Raw genomic sequence first — 21,709 nt, 5'->3', positions numbered from 1 at the left:
CTGGGGAGTTTTTTAAAAATCCCAAAACAACCCAATCTCTAGGGCCTGATGTCTAGAAATATTTAGATTTTATTCAGGTATAGTTCCTGTAGTTTGAAGCACATTTTAGGCTTTTATACATTCACCTCTCCTGTGTGAGCTGCACTGGCTGCCGGTGGTCCTCCGGGTTTGTTTCAAGGTGCTGGTGCTCACCTATAAAGCCCCACATGGCTTAGGCCCGGGGTACTTGCAGAACCATCTTCTGCCATCCTCCCATCGCCCTGTGCGCTCTCACAGAGCGGGCCTCCTCAGGGTGCCGTCAGTCAGACAATGTCGGCTGGCAGCCCCCAGCCGACATTGTGGGAGGGCCGACCCTCTGGAACGGTTTGCCCACCGGGCTTAGGGCAGCCCCTCACCTCCTCTCCTTCCGCCGCGAACTGAAGACGTGGCTTTTTCATCAAATGGACTGACCCGTTGAGGGGGGTTTTTACATTGTAATAATTTTAATTAATTTTAATTGGATTTTAATTTATATTTAATTCATATTGTTGAATTTTTATCTTCTAAGCCATCCTGAGTCCTTCGGGAGAAGGGCGGCATATAAATTGCAATAAAATAAAATAAAAACTTTATGTTTTGAAACAATCCACGGCTTAAACAAATGCCTCTCATATGGAAGGCCACAAGGTTCTGTCTCCTGTTCAGTTTGACAATGGCCATCTCTAGAAGCATTCCTTTATGATAGCACAGTATTTTAGAGTAGCAGCAATAAAAGGGACCCAAAAAGCCACTCACAGTGAGTTGTGTTGCATATAAATTTAATAAATAAATAAATAAATAAGTTACAGCCAAAGCAGAAGGAAGTTCATCCATTTCATTTTATTTTCATATAAAAATAAACAATTTAAGAACAAAAGTAGAGAGTTTCCTGGATGTACAAACTAGGTAACAGCATGACATTTGTCACATTTAACATTTTCTTGCTTGCTTTCATTGAAAGCATAATCTACATCCAGGGCCGGATTTAGATGAAAAGAGGCCCTAGGCTGTTCCACTTATGAGGCCCTTTCACCTATAGTGAAAGTGTAATTTTAATTTTGCTAACAATTTGAATGTAGGTCCCTCTTGATCTTGAGGCCCTAGGCTGAAGCCTAGTTAGCCTATAGGAAAATCCGGCCCTGTCTACATCCATCTATTTTGCCTGTTACAAATTTTCCATTATTAAGGCTTGGATTCATTTGCTGTTGTTAAAAACATTTTATTTTTAAAGCTAGTAAGCAACAACTTAAGAATTCAAAACAATCACCAGCAGAAATTTATTTTTTGCTATTAATACTCTGGAAAAAATATATTTTTCATTAGTGGTAGTTGCCATTTTGATGTGGCCGGGGATACATTTCTATCTGCTTTTGGATAAACAAAAGTGACTAGCCCCAAATAAAGTTTTTTTCCTAGTATTCTGGACATCTAGTTGCAGGATGTTATGTCATCATTTATATTGTCTCCTCTGGGAACAATTCCATGAATTTTTAGAACCAAATGCAACTGAGAATATCTTTCACAGTAGTGTCCCTTGGACAGGAATTTGGATAATCCATTGCATCAATATTAGAATCCAGACTTTTCAGTTCATTAAACATCTCATGTGTGCAGCACATCAAGTATGCATTTTAGTCTCAGATTTCAAAACTTTTGAGTTTGTGTTAAATTAATACTAATCAACTCTAAATACAAGGGTATAGGAATGAATTGATCGAGTCATGATGCATGTCTAAATGCCAGTTCAAAATTTTGTTTGGGTCTATTCCTGTGCCCCATTTTAGATAAAATAGGACACTGGAATATATAGAAACAAATTTTTGAATTAGCATTTAGATAGGCATAACTTGATCAATTCATTCCTATAACCTTAGATCAATTTAACCAATAATGAAACCCATGAGAAGTTATATAGATCTTTATAGGCTCAATTGCTGGAGCTTCCTATGAAGTCCATTGGGATAAAGTAAACAGACTACAATTTTCAGAAGCTTCTGTAACATGATAATACCTCCTTCCCTTTCCCCTATTAAGAGGATTATGGCGAGCCCCCATGTCTAATGGACTTTTAATTTCTGAAGCTGTGTGAGATACATTCACCCATTTGGGAAAAGTAAATGGATTCAGTTTAGAGTGTGAGCTGGAGACAGCAATTACCCTACCCATTTACTAACACATGCTCACCCTCGTAGCCTTACAATGTATAGTTCTCTCATACTTCAATTTCATCACAATAAGAAGCAACTTCTAGCTTATTGTTAAACTAGGCATAGGCTAGGGTAATTGTATAGGTACTATAATTGCAAAATTCAGTCAATTAACCAGTTAGACTGATTAAAAGCTTATTAATCTTTTTTTTTAAAAAAAGTAAGTGAGCAGCAGATACACAGTGCATACATTTTTACACAATCAGATTAAAACTGCAGGTGACATGTACAACTTTAAAAGTGGCATTATTTCCAGTGGTGCTACCAGAGGACACTTGGGTAAAAAAAATTCAGAACCCCATTCAGTAAATTGAGTCCCCAGAGCTGTAGAATTAGCCTGTGGTAGACTAAAGTTGATGAAGTAATATTTGATACCCTCAAGAGAGAATACACTCCATACGGTCATAATATTTGAAGGCTAAAAGGACTGAACCGCACCTCTGATTTCTTCCTCTATTAAAGTGAAGCAATGTTTCTTTTAAGATAATATCTACTGCAAACTGTGCAATTGAGCATATTTTTTTCACAGACAAATTTTGCTGGTTTAATGAAACTGACAGAATTACTAGATTGTAAAAAAAAATGGATGGCAATTCTGATAGCAAATAAATCCCTTACTCAAGGACCACCCTGATGTTCACACTTTTATGTTTCATACAATCACAGAAGTCCTGATTGTCTTCCAGAAAGTTTGATCTTCAAGAGATTTAACAGTGCTGCATTAATTATACTTACTCACATAAATATTGGAATAAGTAATCCTGAGCTTCTTATGAAAAGGAAGAATTTCCAGCCAACCCTCAGCAAAATTGTACAGAGGGTGTATAATTCTAGTTAGAAAAGCATGCTGCTGCTTTCTAACACTGTAAGGCTAGCCATGCAGTGTGTCACATTTTGGATTTCATTCTGCTTCTTCATATAGTCACATTTTTAAAATGTCATTATATTGCACATTCCTTCAGGTAATAAAGGTCTCTTCTTAGACTTGTTTTGCGCTTTATAGATTGAGTGCAGTTTCCTCCCCATTCTCAGCTTCTTTGCATACAAAAGCCATTTTCATTCAAAGAACAAAACAAAACAACCCAACAGCTGTTATGTTGACCAATTGAACTAGGATAGCAAACTTGGGTGCACTTACTATGGAGTAAGGCACATGTAGATGTAGTCTGAATAAACCTGCCCAGAATTGAGTTTATAGGACACATAAGCTTCATCCGGTCAGTTTCACATATGTTATCTTGTCATGGTCAGGCACAATGGAAGTGGATCCCATCTTGAAGTAGACAAGTTGACGACCTTGTCAGACAACAAATAATTTATTATTACTACTACTACTATTGATTAGGAAGTATAAAGAAATTTTATTCTAAAACCAACTCTGAAATTATCCACCTATATATCAAGTCAGGATCATAACTATAAGTCAAGCGTTCTCAGTGGTTACTTCTAAGAAAACCACTATGAAGACTACCTATAGCCCATCTATAAGAGAGTGTGAGACATGTTTATCGCAAATGCCTTTGGATTCAATAAAAATAAATAAATGATACATATTCACATGATTGCTCTATGACAGGGGTGTCAAGCTCGCAGCCCCCCTGGATGCATCACACGCAGGCCATGCCCACCCAGCTCTGCGAATGGGAAAAACGTCACAAAGCATCATGTGACAGCAACATGACGTGGTGAGTTTGACAGCTGTGCTGAGAACTACACATTCCAGGATTCCTGACATACAAATACCACTAAAAAAATCCTGATTATTTTGATCTAATCCAACCAAAGCATAATATTATTAAATAAGCAATGTTGCCATATATACTGAAGAGGTCTTGGTTGAAATAATCCATTGCACTGTAATAAGTGCAAGAGCATGGCATTTATGTTCTGATTATAGCAATACTGTCACCATTTCCGGTGCAACCCCAAAAGTTAGTGATATGACCAATCATGGGAGGACAATTTGCTATGTGCATACCTATCTAGCTATATATAGGGGAGAGATTGGGAAATTAACAACTGTGTGTCCTTTCTTCTCACCTTATCTTTCAAGTGTTGCCCCTCCAAATAAATTGAGGTACAATGTTCTAATCAAGGAAGGTTAATCCAAAAATAATACTAAAATATAAAATCTAATTTTCAGGTTCAAATGGGGATAATATGCTATCTAAACTGCAATCGATTATTTTGCATGACTTTTGAGTCTGTGTACACGTAATTTGAGGGATGTGGTGGCTCAGTGACTAAGATGCTGAGCTTGTCAATCAAAAGGTCGGCAGTTTAGCAGTTCGAATCCCTAGTGCCGCGTAATGGGGTGAGCTCCTGTTACTTGTCCCAACTTTTGCCAATCTAGCAGTTCGAAAGCAGGTAGAAAATGCAAGTAGAAAAATAGGGACCACCTTTGGTGGGAAGGTAACAGCGTTCCGTACGCCTTTGGCATTTAGTCATGCCGGCCACATGACCATGGAGACGTCTTCGGACAGCGCTGGCTCTTCGGCTTTGAAACGGAGATGAGCACCGCCCCTTAGAGTCAGGAACAACTAGCACATATGTGCAAGGGGAACCTTTACCTTTACACGTAATTTAATTATGGTTAAATGTTCTATTGGGTTAATTTCTTGTAAATTGTTTCATAGGCCAGAAATATATTTCAAAGTTATTATTAAACTGTTCATAATATAATTCAATAGCCGAGACTGATAGCAGCAGACGTGACCTTTGTCAAGTTCCCCGAGTTCATCTGAGGCTGCCCTTTGAGCGAGGTGGCATTTGTTAGGATCTGCGAGTGCTGAGATATGAGAACAGAATGCTCTACTTGTCAAAGGAAGATCCTGCTTACATTGCATCCAGCTGGAAACAGTCATCCAGCACACACACGCTAATCTCTTTGGAACTCATCAAGACTGATAAAGAAAAGGCGTTGGAATGTATTTTCCAGGATCACTATTGTAGCCGATGGACCTCAGCTTAGTCTTAACACAAAGGAGAGTGGCTTCCCTAAATCCCTTCTCTCAAGTGCTATCATCATCAAAAACTTGTCCTCTGGATACTCCCAAGACAGATTTTTTAAATATATATGTATACTAAAGCCATCTGCTGTATGATCTCCTGAGGTTTCTCTGAATTCTCCTGCATAATGATTTGGCAGGTGATCCTCTTCATTAGCAGTCCCTATCCATAAAATGCCCTCTATAAAGATATTTTTGAGCCATCTTTCTTGATTTGGAATCCCAGGCAAATCCTTATTTTTGTTTTTCTTTTGTTTTCCTCTCAAGTAATGTTTTACTGGCTTCTGTATTTTATATTTTTATATCTTCTATAGTTATGTTTGGAGCTAATCTTTTCTCTCTATATATACCTTTTCTCCATTTTAAAATGTTTCAATTTTCTTGCTATGTTTTTATTTCATTTTGAATATTAATTTTATTGCTCTTATTATTGTATACATTGTCCCGAAAGCCTCAGACAGCCTGGATTCTGGATTCAACATGGATTCTTCTAGATGCTTTAAAAATATATTTCCCAGAATTGCAAGGCACTATAGCTATTGGCCATCCTAGCTGGAATTCTGAGAATTGTAGGCCTAACTCAAGAACAAGATTAATTCACCTCATAAATTTGCATTACCGTATTTTTTGGTGTATAAGACACACCGAAAAATACGGTGTGTCTTATACACAATATTTACGGCGTAAATACGGTGTATAAGATACCGTAAAATACGGTATACTCTTAATGATTCCTTTTGCAAACTAAAATGTGATGGAAAGCACAATTTGCCATTCATAGACCCTAATTCAGACAATTCTATGTGCTTTAGTCACAAGGAATTCCTTTGTAGCATTTACATAGTCGGTGAATTGATTGCTATTTACTTGATAAACAAATGTCTCCAAGGAATATTAAAAGCAAGGTACAATAATCACAGAGGTGATTGTGATATCATGAACAGATTAATTATTTTCTTATGTGGATACCTGAATGTGTCAATCTTCTTTTTTTCAAACATTCTCATTTTGCTAGTTTAGGATTACAAAACTTTTTTAATTGGCAACCATTACCTGTCCAAGTTGTTTGGTTGATGAAAACGAAAGCTTTGCATTGCGAATGACTCTCGCATACCTCTCTAGCCTCATTTACATCAAATACAGAAAGGAGACACCCTTTATGATGGTAGGATGGCCAGCATCTGTAATTTTCATTGATTATTGTAGCTTCAGGCACCCTTTTATAATCTAGAAAAAAGCAAAGAAAATTCACATTTAAAATGCATTCTTTCTGGCAAATTGGGCTTTGACTGTGTCTTAAAAAATGTTTCCAACCCTCTTCTCATTTCCTTAATATACCGCCTCTGTATGTTTTTAATCTTGCACCAAATATTTGCCAAAAAGAATATTTTGTTATATGCACTTTGATAGAAAAAAATTGTGAGCAAGGTTTGCCAAGAAACTCCCTGTGCCCCTAATTCTATCCCACTTCTCTTTCCTGTGAAAAGTAAATCTTTGATTTCATTGAGGTCTTTGTGAACCGACCGACTGAATATCATCCACATCAATGAGCAAAGACTTCAGCTCCTGTTATTCTTAAATCAGCCCCAACCTGGTGCCTCATGTATGTTAAGATTGCAAATTCCAGAAGTCCCAAATCAGTGATTAGGCTGACTAGGAATTCTGGGGAATGTAGTCTCACACATGCAAAGGGGAAAAACAGAGTTGGACTTTCCCAGCCCTTGTTTGAAATCAGAAGAGCAAAGCTGGGTTTTTGCCTATTTTATAATGAACAAGCAAAGTCTTAATGAAGCCAGCTTTTCTTTTGTCAGCTTAGTTTAAAAGGGCAGTGATCTAATGAGCTCCATAGAGAAAGACATGGGGGCAAAATAATGCCTCACTAGGTGGTTCACTGGCTAAGACACTGAGCTTGTCAATCAGAAAGGTCGGCAGTTCGGCGGTTCAAATCCCTAGTACAGGTCTCCTGCGTGAGCAGGGGGTTAGATGACCTCTAAGGTCCCTTCCAACTCTGTTACTGTTACTGTTACTGTTACATACATAATATAGTTGGTTCTTGCCCAGGCACATCTGATCTGACTTTGATTCAGTCTCCCTTCCATTTATGCCTCTCTTTCACACACATGTTTTGCTCACAACTCAGTGCTGTTTTCCAGCTGTTCCAGGATACCCCTAATGAATGCATCAGGTAATTAAACTACCGTATTTTTTGGTGTATAAGATGCACCTTTTTACCCCCAAAAAGGGGGTGAAAATCTGGGTGCGTCTTATACGCCGAATGTAGCCCCGCCCACCCGCCGGCCATTTTCAGCCAGTTCCAGGCGGCAGGGATCTGGGTCGGGGCACAGCCTGAGGAACAACCCTCCCTCTTCGGGACAGTGTGGGGGAGGGAATCTGCCCAGCAGCTTTGGGAAACAAGGCAGGTGCCACGATTTGCCCCTCTGGCCATGCTGACTTCACTCCCCAGCAATGTGAGGAGCCGCCGCCGCTGCCTAACCCTCTCCGCGCCCAGGAGCCAAGCTGAGCTGAATGGGAGTCCCTAAAGGGAAACATTCCTCCTTTCCAGCCATCGCTGCCCAGATTCCAAAATGCAAACCTCAAGAGTCGCGCTTAAGGTGGCGGCCAGTTCCCCTGCAATGTGCAGCGGGGAACTGGGAAGTGCTTTGGATTCGGGGAGGAGATTGTAGCGCTGACGCCTAAAAGTGTTTTTCTACACATTGCAGAGTCGCGCGCCCCCGTCCTCCTTCTCAGCAGACTCTTCTCTTTCCTCTTGGCCAGATCCACCGCTTGAAACACTGTGCACTTTTTTTTGTCTCTGCATACACCCCATGTTTGGAATCGGGAAGGGGATCACGAGTTCGGGCGGCAGACCCGCGATCCCCTTCCCAATTCCAAACATGGGGTGTGTGCAGAGACAAAAAAAAGGGGAGATGGGACGGATGCCTCCTGCAGCATCCTGCCGGCCAAAATGGGGCATGGGGTTCCCTCTGCAGCATCCTGCCGGCCAAAATGGGGCACAGCTCCCTCTGCCCCGTTTTTTGCCTTAATGGCCTCCTGCAGCACTTTACTGGCCAAAACGGGATGTCTGTGGCCCCCCTGTGCCTCATTTTCACCCTCCATAGCCTCCTGCTGGCCAAAAATGGGCCTCCAGCAGCACTCTGCCGGCCAAAAACAGGCTGTGTGGAGGCCCTGTGAGGTCCATTTTTGGCCGGCAGAGGCACCGCAGGCCATTCCTTTGATATTTCCAGGCCAGCCCCATGGGCCAGATTTAAGCATCCCTTGCGCCGGATTCGGCCCGCAGGCCTTGAGTTTGACACACCTGGTTTAGAAAGACAACTCTAACTGGGCCTTGAGATAGAAAGTTATTGAATATGAGAAGTTGTAAAGTTGAATCAGAGAGAAATGCTTGAGGAAAACCCTAGACATTTAACTAGACCAACTGTTTCCAATAGCTTTTTGACAAATTTTCAGCAGTGGCATAGATTTTGGATTCACTCCCATTGCAACAGTCATTCTCTTTTCTTCTGCAAATACAGTAGCCTATGGGGAGAGGGCAGCATGCAGAATTCATTCTCTATGGGAGATTCAGTGACCTGCACCGAGTGAAATAAATGTCAGCTGAAAGAATGTCATCAGGAACCAAAAGAGCAAGCAAGTATTGCTAATGTCCAAAGTTGAAGGACCTCAGAGAAATATACTATTCTTGCAACCTTTAATGTGTTGGGTCCTTTTTATACCATTACCCCATTTAAGGAACAGAGGATTTCCCCTGCATGATAGTACTTTTGGCATTAAGTGAAGACTCTTTCATTGCTAATTTAATTATTATCATTTTATTACATGTTTTATCTTACTTATTATCTTAGTAATTATGCTAATTATTCTGTTTCCTATGTTGGTTTTATATTGATTTATATTACACTGCCGTTAATGAGGTGAGATGAGATGAGATGAGATGAGATCATATCAGATGATATAACCTTCATTGTCACTTTTTTCTGTGAACACACTGGCACACATTAAAAAAATGAAATTCTGATGCCTGCTCTCAAAAGAATACACACACACATGGTACACATACACATATATATTCTATATATTATATATGCGTGACCAGCCATACGCTAAATAAATAAATCTATATATTAAATAAATATGCCTATAAAAACATATTCTAGATCAGTTTTATGATGACTGGCAACAGCTTTTCAGATTTCAGATGAGAGGATATGCTAGAAATTAAATCAGTGGTGGGTTTCAAATTTTTTTACTACTGGTTCTGTGGGTGAGGCTTGGTGGGCGTGGCATGGCTTGGTGGGCGTGGCATGGTGGGCGTGGCAGGGGAAGGATACTGTAAAATCTCTATTCCCATCCCATTCCAGGGGAAGGATACTGCAAAATCCCCATTTCCTCCCGATCAGCTGGGACTTGAGAGACAGAGAATAGATGGGGGCAGGGCCAGTAAGAATTTTTACTACCAGTTCTCCGAACTACTCAAAATTTCCGCTACCGCTTCTCCAGAACTGATCAGAACCTGCTGAAACCCACCTCTGAATTAAATATCAGAACAGTATGTGTTCTACTACCAAATATCATTTCATGAAGAAAGAAAGGAAGAAAAGGATGAAGGGGAAGAAGAAAAAGAAAGAAGAGTTATGTGTGGGGGGAGGGAAGGAGGGAGGGAGAGAGATTTTTTTCCACATGAGTTTCAATAGTGTATATAGTAATAATAACTGAACATGTAGCAGATTCACAAGATTCCAAACTTCTCCTGAAGATTCTTGTTTATGGATCAGATGGAAGCTAACATTCCTCCAGCTGAGAGAAGATGGCAGCTCAAACTGTGTGTGAAGAAAATAAATTCACACTGTACGACAAGAGGTTCAGAGGCAGCTGGAAAGTGCCAAGAGTTTGCAGCTGAATTTAGCACAGATTAGGGTTCAGTCTGGGCAGGACTTCTTAAATAGCTCTGTGGGGGATCTGCCCGTTATGCTCTACTTAACCAACGTAAAGTAAAGATTGAAAAGATTTATTGTATTTATATAAACTTTGCTAAACTGCAATTTGGTCCTAACAAAACCCATTTTATTGCAAATTCAAAAACTTCAGAACTATAATCTCATTAAAACAGGATTAGACATTTTTAATAAAAGTTAACTGGAGATTCAGAAACACTACAAAGGGAAGAGATGTTTAAACTCCAACATCAAACATACATGCAATTAGAAGTGAACTAAAAAAATACTGACTTTTTAGCAGCCCTTTGAAAATTCTCAAACTAAATGGCTGCAGAGATAGTATTCCTTTCTGAAAGAAAGGATATGAGTCACCAGGTGCTGCTCAATGTCTATGGAGATTCTCAGTCATCCAGGTCATGGTTGTCCCAAAGGTGCTTTTATCAAGAGGCAGCCGAAAAAGCTTCTTAGATGAGAAGCAAAATGTCTTCAAAGAAAAACCAGAAAGTCCAGTTGTCTCTTGAAAAAAGCACCTTTGGGACATGTGCCACTCAATTGCAATACTCATCTTCCCTTATTATTGACCATGTTGGCTAGGGATGATGGGAGCCATCGTTTAATAGTCCTTAAAGGGCTTTCAGCAGACAACCACAACAATATATAAGTTTAGTCACAGCAACTCACCGAGAATAGTTTTAGGCAGCGTAGCATTCTATTCTCACCATTGCCTATTATTTATCAAATTGATTTGCCAATTTAGCAATTTTACCCAAAACACACACACACACACACACACGTGTGTGTGTGTGTGTGTGTGTGTGTGTGTGTTTTCTTTTCTTTTCATAGGCCTTTATGTATATTTCTCTTTAGCCAGGTTCTTCCTACGTAAACCAAGATTTTTATGCAGCCCTAGTTCAGTGAAATCACAATCCACTAGTTTCTAGGCTTTTTTTCTTCAGGCAGCCAGCAAGCACCCTGCTGCCCATGTGGATTGTGATTTCACTGAACTAGGGCTGCATAAAAATCTTGGTTTACGTAGGAAGAACCTGGCTAAAGAGAAATACATACATACATACATACATACATACATACATACATACATACATACACATATTCCATACATATGGAAGAATGGAAGCAATCTGAAACCTGTTGTGGTTTCAGTGTTTATGTGTATTCATTCTATTTGAATAAAGCTAAAAAAATATATTGAAATTATTTTCTATAAACAAAACACGTTGAATAGTAAATCCTGAGACCCCACTATAATGATAATGGGATTGGGTATATACCCTTTAATTCAGCCTTCCCTAATGAAATGCTCTCCAAGTATGACAATCTGCAATGCTCATCACCCCTTGTATGTATGACCGATCTCTTACAACAGCTGGGTAATCCAGGCCTTTTCTCACCCCAGACTTCCAGCCTTGGTCTTTCACATTACTATAATTATATGTTCAAGGCCACCCACTGAGTTCATGGCTGAGCTGAGATCTGAACTCAGGTTAAAGTCCAGCGTTCTGTCAACTGGACCACACTGGCTGACAATTGGCAGGACACCCAATGAAGGAAAGCAACCCAGTATTATTTGTGCTCTGCTCAGTGTTGCTATGCTTTGACTAGCTACAACACAACTGAAAGGCTGAACCGAGAAGCAACCAACCAATGGAAGAAACATATGCTGCTGAAATGTGCTACAGAGACTGGAAGAGAAGACCCAGGGGGTACATAAACCCATCAGCACATGCTAGCAGCCTTGACACACACAGTAGAAATTGATGCAAGATTATTAGAAAATAGAAGAGCTACCGGTTGAAAAGTGTCCTTAAGAATTAGCCCATTTGAAGCCAGAGGTTTATTTTAAACCCATAAGTATCACTATAGCAATAGCATTTAGACTTATATACTGCTTCATAGTGCTTTACAGCCCTCTCTAAGTGGTTTACAGAGTCAGCCTATTGCCCCCAACAATCTGGATCCTCATTTTACTGATCTCGGAAGGATGGAAGGCTGAGTCAACCTTGAGCCTGGCGAGATTCGATCTGCCAAACTGCTGGCAGCCAGTGATTAACAGAAGTAGCCTGCAGTACTGCACTCTAACTACTGCGCCACTGCGCCACCGCGGCTCTATACGCCTATGGCAAGAGTACCTCTATAGCTCCATATATTTTTATTTATACTATAAATCCACAGAAGAATTTATCTGAGGCATGTGATTAAATATATGTAAAGAATTAAAAGATTTAATGGGAAGAAGTTCCAAAATCAATGCATTAAGCCTCAATTTGGTCCACCAACTAAATAAAAGAAGCCCTTTCTTCACAGATTTTCTGCTCATATCTAAGAGAATCCTGACATCCTTCATCTCTGAACTGTTTCTAGCAGTAAGCAGAAGGAAGTGCAGATATTGAAGTGTTGAAAATAGTAAATGTATTGGGCAACTGAGTTATTTAGGTCATGCAGTTTAATGCTATTCCTTAAAATAGCCTGGTGTCCTTACGAGAGCTCTGTCCTTTCCCAAGAATCAGAGTAAAATTCTACTTTATTTCGGATGCTGGAACTATCAGCTTGCATGGAAAAGGTGGATTCTTGTCCATCTTGGCCAGCAAAATGTCTTTGGTTAGCTCTGCTTCCTTAGCTCCTCAAACTATTTTTAACTCAACCTTTGTGGCTACTGGAAGAAAGTAAACATATAAGAACAAATGCCCTATTTAAAAAGCACACTATTAAAAGAGTTAGTATCGAACGGAAAGCAAATCTTTCTAAAAACTACCTTTACTATCTGAATAGAAAGCAAGCTCATTTTACTCTAACCAGTCAAATTCTTGGACTACAATGTAATATAAATTAAGTAAAATGGGCAGTAGTTTCTTCTTTTTAACTTGCTTGAATCACTCTCAATCTGACTTTAATCAGTCCTAATGACCATTTATTTCAACCACAGCAACAGACTGTTGTTTTTAAAATAGCTACAAGTTGGAAATCTGCCCAGTCTTTTTTTTTCCAGGTTGTTGCCTACAGTGTATCAAACTTCTAATATATTTTCTTCTCTTTCATTTGTTGGATTGACAAAATTAAATGCTTCTGTCAGATTCCCAAAAAAGAGAGAGACATGAAAACTATTTAAACTTATTTGTAGAATAACATAGTATTGGTATTAATTTCCTTTATATGTAACAGAATAACAACTGGCCACTTTTTTTAAAAAAAAAGGTCTCCACTTTATATACATGAACTTAACCACTAATATATTTACACGAGAACCAGTGACCAATTTTACAATTATTTATTTTGCTTAATTTATGCCATATGCTATTTTACATTATTTTACTTGTCCTTTCATGTTCAAATCTTGAAAAATCAATTGGTTAAGGGAAATTAACTATTTTTTAGAATTCATATACTACCTTTAGTAAGGTAGAATATGCCTATTACTTTTGAAGCCAAACTTAGATGCAGATATAATATGCTTAGAGTAGATCGGAAATTAATGGGGCAAATTAGTCTTGACAAACCTATGTCTAATTCTATTCCAGTGATCTATAAATCTATTCCAATATATATATATTGGAGAAAAGGTGAATACTGAAATGTGAATATTGAATAAAATAACAGGAAAACAGATTATATTAGGGGAAAATCTTATAAAAGTACCTATGGTACATAATGAAAAGGGAATATTAAAAAATGCATATATTTGTAAAAAATGCTATGGTTTTTCATGCACACTTTAATTGATGTAGGGCAGAATGAACGTAAGAATGAAAAAAATAACAAATCTGTCCTACTTCTAAACAAGCATTACATTTTCAGCCAAAAATATAGCTAGTGACAGTAACAGAGTTGTAAGGGACTTTGGAGGTCATCTAGTCCAACCCCCTGCAAGGTGACCTGGTGTGGTGTTTTTTAAACTACTTCAGAACTTGGGGCACTAAACAAATAATTGGTTTATGCAGAACTTATCAATGGGAAAATATAAGTTCAAAGACCCCAAAAATCTTTTCTTGGATCTTGAGAACATGTCAAGACTTAGTGGCGCAGCAGACTAAAGTGCTGTTAAGTAGCACCAGCTGCCTGCAATTACTGCAAGTTCGAATCTCACCAGGCTCAAGGTTGACTCAGCCTTCCATCCTTTCGAGGTAGGTAAAATGAGGACCCGGATTGTGGGGGCAATAAGCTGACTTTGTATAAAAAAAGAACATCGCTTGGGGGGAAAGGGCGAAAGCCCTACTAAGCAGGTATATACAAAAGTATGAAGGCTATTGCTTAACGCATTGTAAGCTGCCCTGAGTCTCCAGAGAAGGGCGGCATATAAATTGAACCAATAAATAAATAAAACAATAAAAGACCATCTTGTTGTTATTTGGAGATCAGTAATTTTCCACAAAATTCAATTTTAGGAACACTGATCTAGATGAACCATTGATTGGCATGGGTTTTGTGGAAAACTATTTTTAATAGTTTTGCAATGTATAATTAGATTGAAAATATAAGCTTTGTTTTTGTTTTTTTTAATTTGATTTATATGCCGCCCTTCTCCGGAGACTCAGGGCGGCTTACAATGCGTTAAGCAATAGCCTTCATACTTTTGTATATTTATACAAAGTCAGCTTATTGCCCCCACAAACTGGGTCCTCATTTCACCTACCTTAGAAAGGATGGAAGGCTGAGTCAACCTTGAGCCTTGGAGAGATTCGAACCAGCAGTAAATTGCAGGCAGCTGTGTTAATAATAGGGTGCTTAGACCACTGTACCAGCAAGGCTCTGATTTGATCTGATTTTTATCTTGGCTTTATTAGTTTCTAAGTAACTCAAGGAAGTGAGCATGCATAATTCTTTCTTTACAAGTTTTATTTACAATTGATAATTTATCCTAGTTCCTTGCAGTCAGTACCAGTAACCCACTGAGGTAGTATTTTGAATGCAGTATCATTTCAAAGCACAGAGTCTCCAAAAACCCAACTTTAATAATGCAGTGACTTACGATTAGAAATGAACATACATAGCTATTAAACCTCCCCTTCTGTACCACAAACACACATACGCTTTATTTCTGTATCACTACAATGGAATATAATTTATGGCACTATAAAACGTTTTACAGCTAGAGCACAATGAAAGCTTACAGTCCTTCTGTAACATAGCCAAGGTTTATCTTATTAACATTTATGTATGGGATGACTCAGATTGACAAGAGCTTTCATGGAGTTGCATTTCTATTGACTATGGTGCCACAAATGAAGTTCTACTTTAAAGAGGCTTTCCGTTCCCCCTTCCCTCTTTCTGTGGAAACCAATTTAAATTTGGTTTTCAGATTCTTCCATCATATTTTATTGTTTGAGAAATAAAATTCTAGAAATTTCCTCCATTTCAAAAGCTGGAACTTTACCTGATTTGTGTGGCCATGTTGAGTTCTTAAGATACATGCCACTCTTGTACATATACAAAACTCTTTCGAGATGAATGGCTGTTTCATCTATTCCCCACCGAAGTTCTCCTATAAGAAGGAAATGTGGGGGGAAATGACTTAGAGAAGAAAATAAACTCTGTCCATACAGAAACTACAGGAAATGTAGAAAGAAAGGCACAAACCTATCATTTTAACTGATTTGGGGGCGGGGGGGGGGTAGGCATGGAGACATCAGTGGAGATTTAATTTCTTGTGTTTACATTCCACCTTGAAATTCCACCAGAAAGAAATGGAACAAAAGGTATCAATTTTATATGGTGTGTTATAAAATGCGAAAGAACAAAAAGGGAATGGAACAGGGGTAGGCAAATGTGGCCCCTTTACAACCTGTGGACTTCAACTCCCAGAATTCCTGAGACAGCTTGGCTGTCTCAGGAATTCTGGGAGTTGAAGTCCACAGGTTGTAAAAGGGCCACAATTGCCCACCCCTGGAATAGAATCATTAGGAGGTTGAAAAATTCCATTCAGAATGGCTAAAGTAGCTGAGTGGGAAGAATGGAAATCTTCATCCTAATCAAGAAATTAGAGGTCTTCTAAAGAAATTCAGTACTGAACAGGTTATCCTCAATTTACAACAGATTATTTAGTGACCATTCCAAGCTACAACGGCACTGAAAAAAGTGACTTATGACTATTTTTCACACTTATGACCTTTGCAGAATCCCCATGCTCATGCGATCAAAAGTCAGATGCTTGGCAACTGGTTCATACTTAAGACCGTTGCTGTGTCCCAAGGTCATGTGGTCCCTTTTTGCAACCTTCTGACAAGGAAAGTCAATGGGGAAGCCAGATTCACTTTACAACTGTGTAACTAGTTTAACAACTGCAGTGATTGATTGAACAACTGTAGCAAGAAGAATCGCAAAATGGAGCAACACAAATGTCTCACTTAACAACAGAAATTTTGGACTCAATTGTGGTTGTAAGTCGAGGACTACCTATAGTTTAGGATTCAAGAAAAGAAGTATTTCTTCATACAGTACAATCCAGAGGAATGTGATGAGTGCAGAATCATGATTTTTTGAACTGATACAGAAATATTCCTTATATGTTCTTACCAGTAGCATTGACTATCGCATCGAGCAATGGCTTCAAGGATGATGGGGCACTGTGAGGCAGGAGATATGTAAAGAAAAACCTACAAAACAATGAAACGTGTTAGGTTTGTAATAGTTTGGCAATTGCTGTTGAGGAATACCAATGAATAATAAAATTCCAGTAATGTGCACATTCAACATGAAGAAAATCTATCCATAAGCTCACTAGGGGTGGACAGCAACCTAATGGCACACAATCAATCAATAATCACATTTCTGAGTTTTGCAAAAAAATAAAACCATGTTCTGTACAGGTAGTCGGGATTTTCGATGGCAATTAGGACTGAAATTTCCCTTGGTAAGGAATGCAGTTGTAAAGTGTGACCTTATCACTTAGTGATGGCCATCCCTGCGGTCCCAATTGTCTTCATTAAGCAAATCTCATGATTCGGTAAGGTAACTTCCTGCCAGGTTCCCACAACCAAATTTGGTGGAGAAGCTGGCAGAAATTTGCAAGTCCCAGGCTTCTTTCTTTACTATTAATTTATTAACTTTTCTATTTTTCTTCAACTTTTTTTGTACGTTGGGCTTTTTTTTAAAAAAAAAAAATCTTCCTTATCTCCTGATAGTTTGTTAGCTTTTACCTTCTTATTTAAAAGTTTTAATAACTATTATTAAATATTACCCATCAAATTATGTATCAATACCAATTTGAACTGAATTAATAGAATAGGAAGATAGAGCCAACAACACATAACTGGGATGAAGCATTGTTGGCTTGAGTCAATGTCCGTTTCTCATGGAAAGAAGTCTAATGGAACAGCATCCTTAACTGCTTGCCAGTCTCTGCAATACAATAAGATCTCCAGTGAAAAAGGCCTCATCAGCCTTCTAAGTAACTGCTTCATCAAAGTTAAATATCAATATTCAACTGAAATTTATCACATTGTAACTTAAGCCTAGTAGATATAGACCCAGCCTTCTAGAGCAGGGATCTCCAACCTTGGTCACTTTAAGACTTGTGGAGTTCAACTTCCAGAGTGTCTCAGCCAGCAAAGCTGAGACACTCTGGAAGTTGAACTCCACAAGTCTTAAAGTGATCAAAGTTGAAGACCCCTGTTCTAGAGCAACAGAAAATGGGTTTGATCAAGAAAAAAATCATAGTAATAATTGCATGTTTAATTGTTAACATTTTATTTAGAAAGGCAGCAAGCTCTTGTACAAATTATTCTCTCTAATTGTTCTCTTTCCCTTTATCTTTTTTCCCTACATCCCTATTGTTTTGCTTAGTGTTTTAAAAATTCTTTTCATTAGACTATTTTAATTAAAAGGAAAAAAGAAACATTTCCAGAGACAGGTCAAGCGTCTCTTTTCAAAAGCTTTTAAACACTTGGATAACACATACCTCAGATATGAAAAGAAATAGACGATGATACAGGTAGATCAACTTATGACTTACAATGGTAAGTCCAGCCCAGAATTATGATCATAAATCATGCCAATCCTTATGTAGGTTATCACGTGACCAACCCAATTGTACAACATTTTTGTGGCAGTCATTAAGCAAACTCATTGTCTACAATGAACGCTTTTTGCTGGAAATTGGAAATAAACACTGATTTCCATTCAAAAAAATTGTAAATCATGGGATGCTGCAAACAACCATAAAAGTGGCCAGTTGCCAAGTGCCAAAAATGTGTTCACCTGACAGCACCCAGCTGTCAGAATTTTGAATCTGGATTGTAAGTATCTTTTTTGGAATCCATTGAAACTTTGGTCATAAATCAAAATATATATGTATTTCACTGTTCCTTCAGCTTGTAGACATGTGCATCACTATTACCAAGCTAGGTTCACAGATCAACCAGCTCCTTGTCTGTTAATAGTCTTAAAATGCTAGCCCTGCCCCATAATCAAGGGATGTACTCATCTAGTTCACCCTCTCCACAATGCAGGATCAACTTTGTGGGATCTAGTAACACAAATCCTTCACAGATGGCTGCCCAGCCTATTTTAGTCTCTGGAGTATGACTGCTCATCTTCCAGGACAGTATGACTTCCAGGACAGTACAATAACTTGTAACATAAGGCTATTCCTCCTTAATGTCTATTTTTTGGTTTCAATAGGTAAACAATCATTTGATTTTTTAAATTATTGGTTTCTATTTGGATCAGTACCTGTATGCATTGTAAAGATTCCTCTTCTCGTTCATGCTTTGGCATTTGCCATCAACAGAACAAGGAAGAGTGAAATTTCTTGCTGGAAATTCCATGAAACAATCTCTGTTGCTAGTGCAGAAGGTTTCCTCATTGCTTGCATCATCCAGATCTGTCACTTTGAGCTCTCCATCCACAATCACAAATTGTCGAGGTCGGAAATCCAATAGAGTTACAGAGCCAAGAGGAGAATGGGCCAGGTAATGCAGAAGCTGAACTAAGCTGAAGCATATCTGAAATCAGAAAAGCCAAGTTGTCACACATGGCTTTTGTAATAGAACAATCCTAATAATATCTGTTTATTGTTAGAGACCATGGAAAATGACAATAAGCCTTCAGCTTTCTTCATTATTAGAAACAGATTCAGCAACTATGAGTGCCAAGTATGCACATGGAAAGTTTGCTCAATATTTTTTTTCTTGGTCCTTGGCATACAAATCTGCCTCTCTGATGTCCCGGATGGAAAATGAAGTTAACATCACACATGCACAAATTTCTCATAAACTTATTTCACCCAATGTGCCAGCATGATCTTGCAAGATACATTTCAAAGTCTACCTCCGGACTGCCTCTGGATGGCTCTGGCACATGGTGCAGCCACACAATTCCATCACATGAGAGTCTATTTGGGAAACAATATGGCATAGAAATGCCATGGAATGAATTGGTTTTTCCATTAAAAATACTTGTCAGTTGCAAACGGTTCTGCTACAATATAAAGTTCTAGAAACGCCACACCTTAAAATGTACTCATTTTACAGATAGTCCTTGATTTATGACTACAACTGAGCTTAAAATTTCTTTTGCTAAATGAGAGAGTTGTTAAGTGAGTTTTGCCTCATTTTATGACCATACTTGCCACATTTGTTAAGTGAATCATTACAGTTGCTAAGTTAGTAGCATGGTTTTTAAATGAATCTAGCTTCCCCATTGACTTTGCTTGTTGGAAGATCACAAAAGGTGATCACATGACCCTGGGACACTGCAACCATCATAAATAGGAGCCTGTTGCCAAGCGTCTGAATTTTGATCCTGTGGCTATGGGGATGCTGCAACAGTCGTAAGTGTGAAAACAATCATAAGCCACTTTTTAAAGTGCCATTGTAACTTCAAACAGTCAGTAAACAAACTGTTGTAAGTTGAGGACTACCTATATATTCAATGAGACCCAATGCCAGCACATTTATTATTTATTTATTTATTATTTCAATTTGTATACCGCCCTACTCCCGAAGGACTCAGGGCGGTGAACAGCCATAGAATAAAACATATAAATACAAAATTTAAAATAAAGTAAAACAAATTAAATAATTTGGCTGAAAATTTAAACCCTCAATAATTTAAAACCAAATTTAAAATTTCCATTTAAAAAGGGGAAAAACTTAGGTCAAGCCAGCTTGATGAAATAAGAATGTCTTGAGCGCGTGACGGAAGGTATGCAGATCCGGGATCCTCCGTATCTCCGGGGGGAGCTTGTTCCAGACAGTAGGTGCCCTCACAGAGAAGGCTCTCCCCCTGGGGGCCACCAGTCAACATTGTTTGGCCGATGGCACCCGGAGGAGCCCCTCTCTATGGGAGCGTACTGGTCGGTGGGAGGCTATTGGTGGTAGCAGGCAGTCCCGTAAATAACCAGGTCCTAAGCCATGGAGCGCTCTAAAGGTGATAACCAAGACCTTGAAGCACACTCGGAAGACCACCGGGAGCCAGTGCAGCTTGCGCAGGATAGGTGTTACATGGGAGCGCCACGTTGCTCCCATTACCACCTGCGCGGCCGCACTCTGCGCCAGTTGGAGCCTCCGAGTGCTCCTCAAGGGGAGCCCCATGTAGAGAGCGTTACAATAGTCCAGACGGGAGGTGACGAGTGCGTAGGGAGTCCCGATCTAGAAAGGGACGCAACTGGCAGATCAGGCGAACCTGATGAAAAATCCTCCATGACAGCTGAAACAGTTTTTGAAGTCTTGGTCAGTAATGAATGATGTTATCATCATGCAAATGCCATAGTTATGCAGCTAGGTAACTTGAAAATTATTTGTGTGACATCATCACACATGTCATCATTTCCCCCTTTCTCCTCCTGCAAATGCTCATGGTGTGAGAACCCTGGCATGGTCAACAAGCTGTGTCTCTTCCCACTTATCTCACAGTTACTTGGAATTAATATAGTGGTACCTTGTGCTTTGGAACACATCGAATTTGGTACTCAATGCATTTTGATATGAAAAATTTATCCTGGTTACTCGTCATTTCTTTGCTTCTCAAAACACATGCTAGAACTTGTTGGTGTCAGCTACCTTGCGACTCACTACATTATTCCTTCTGGGGGAAAAATCATTTGGTACTCATCATTTTTGGTATTCATCATGCCTCCCAGAACCAATTAAAGATGAGTACCGAGGTACTATTATATTGATATTTCCCCCAGGGATCCTGTCTTCATTTTTGTTTTTTGTATCAGTCTCTGTCCTAATAGCTTTTAGGGGATTCAACTCCAGAATTCCCAACCAAAATGGCCTTTTATGCTGAGCATTCCGATCCCAATACAGCTGAAAAGTGCCAGGTAGCAGAATGGTTCTCTTTACATAATGAAAGAGACAAAATACTAAAAAGTGATGATATTTATGTAGTTACTTACCAGACACATCTAAATTATATTAAAGTAACTAAAAGTATCTTTACAATCGCTAAGGCATGTCACAATATTTGAGCACCCCTAATGTTTGGAAATTGAAAGTTGAAAAATTTGAGCCTTCAGCAATTTTGTTATTAAGTGCCATGGTTGTAAAGTGGGGGGGGGGGAATC

At 38.9% G+C, this 21,709-nt stretch overlaps 1 protein-coding gene across 1 annotated transcript in view; it reads right to left on the bottom strand.

Annotated features, from left to right (window-relative positions):
* Positions 1-839: 839 nt before the first annotated feature.
* PKDCC (protein kinase domain containing, cytoplasmic) overlaps positions 840-21,709 on the bottom strand; it is a 39,639-nt gene continuing 18,769 nt past the window's right edge. The window contains exons 3-7 of the mRNA XM_034427698.3: positions 18,871-19,142; positions 16,714-16,793; positions 15,575-15,682; positions 6,287-6,460; positions 840-3,521 (exon numbers count right to left, since the gene is read on the bottom strand). Of these exons, the coding sequence (XP_034283589.2) occupies positions 3,436-3,521; positions 6,287-6,460; positions 15,575-15,682; positions 16,714-16,793; positions 18,871-19,142 (720 nt within the window). The 3' untranslated portion in view covers positions 840-3,435. The remainder of the gene's footprint in view (positions 3,522-6,286; positions 6,461-15,574; positions 15,683-16,713; positions 16,794-18,870; positions 19,143-21,709) is intronic.

The sequence above is a fragment of the Pantherophis guttatus genome, chromosome 1, assembly GCF_059756535.1.
Source record: "Pantherophis guttatus breed Tessera chromosome 1, ASM5975653v1, whole genome shotgun sequence".
NCBI lineage: Eukaryota > Metazoa > Chordata > Lepidosauria > Squamata > Colubridae > Pantherophis > Pantherophis guttatus.
Note: the sequence above shows the minus strand (reverse complement) of the source record. Positions and strands in the feature narration are given on the sequence as shown.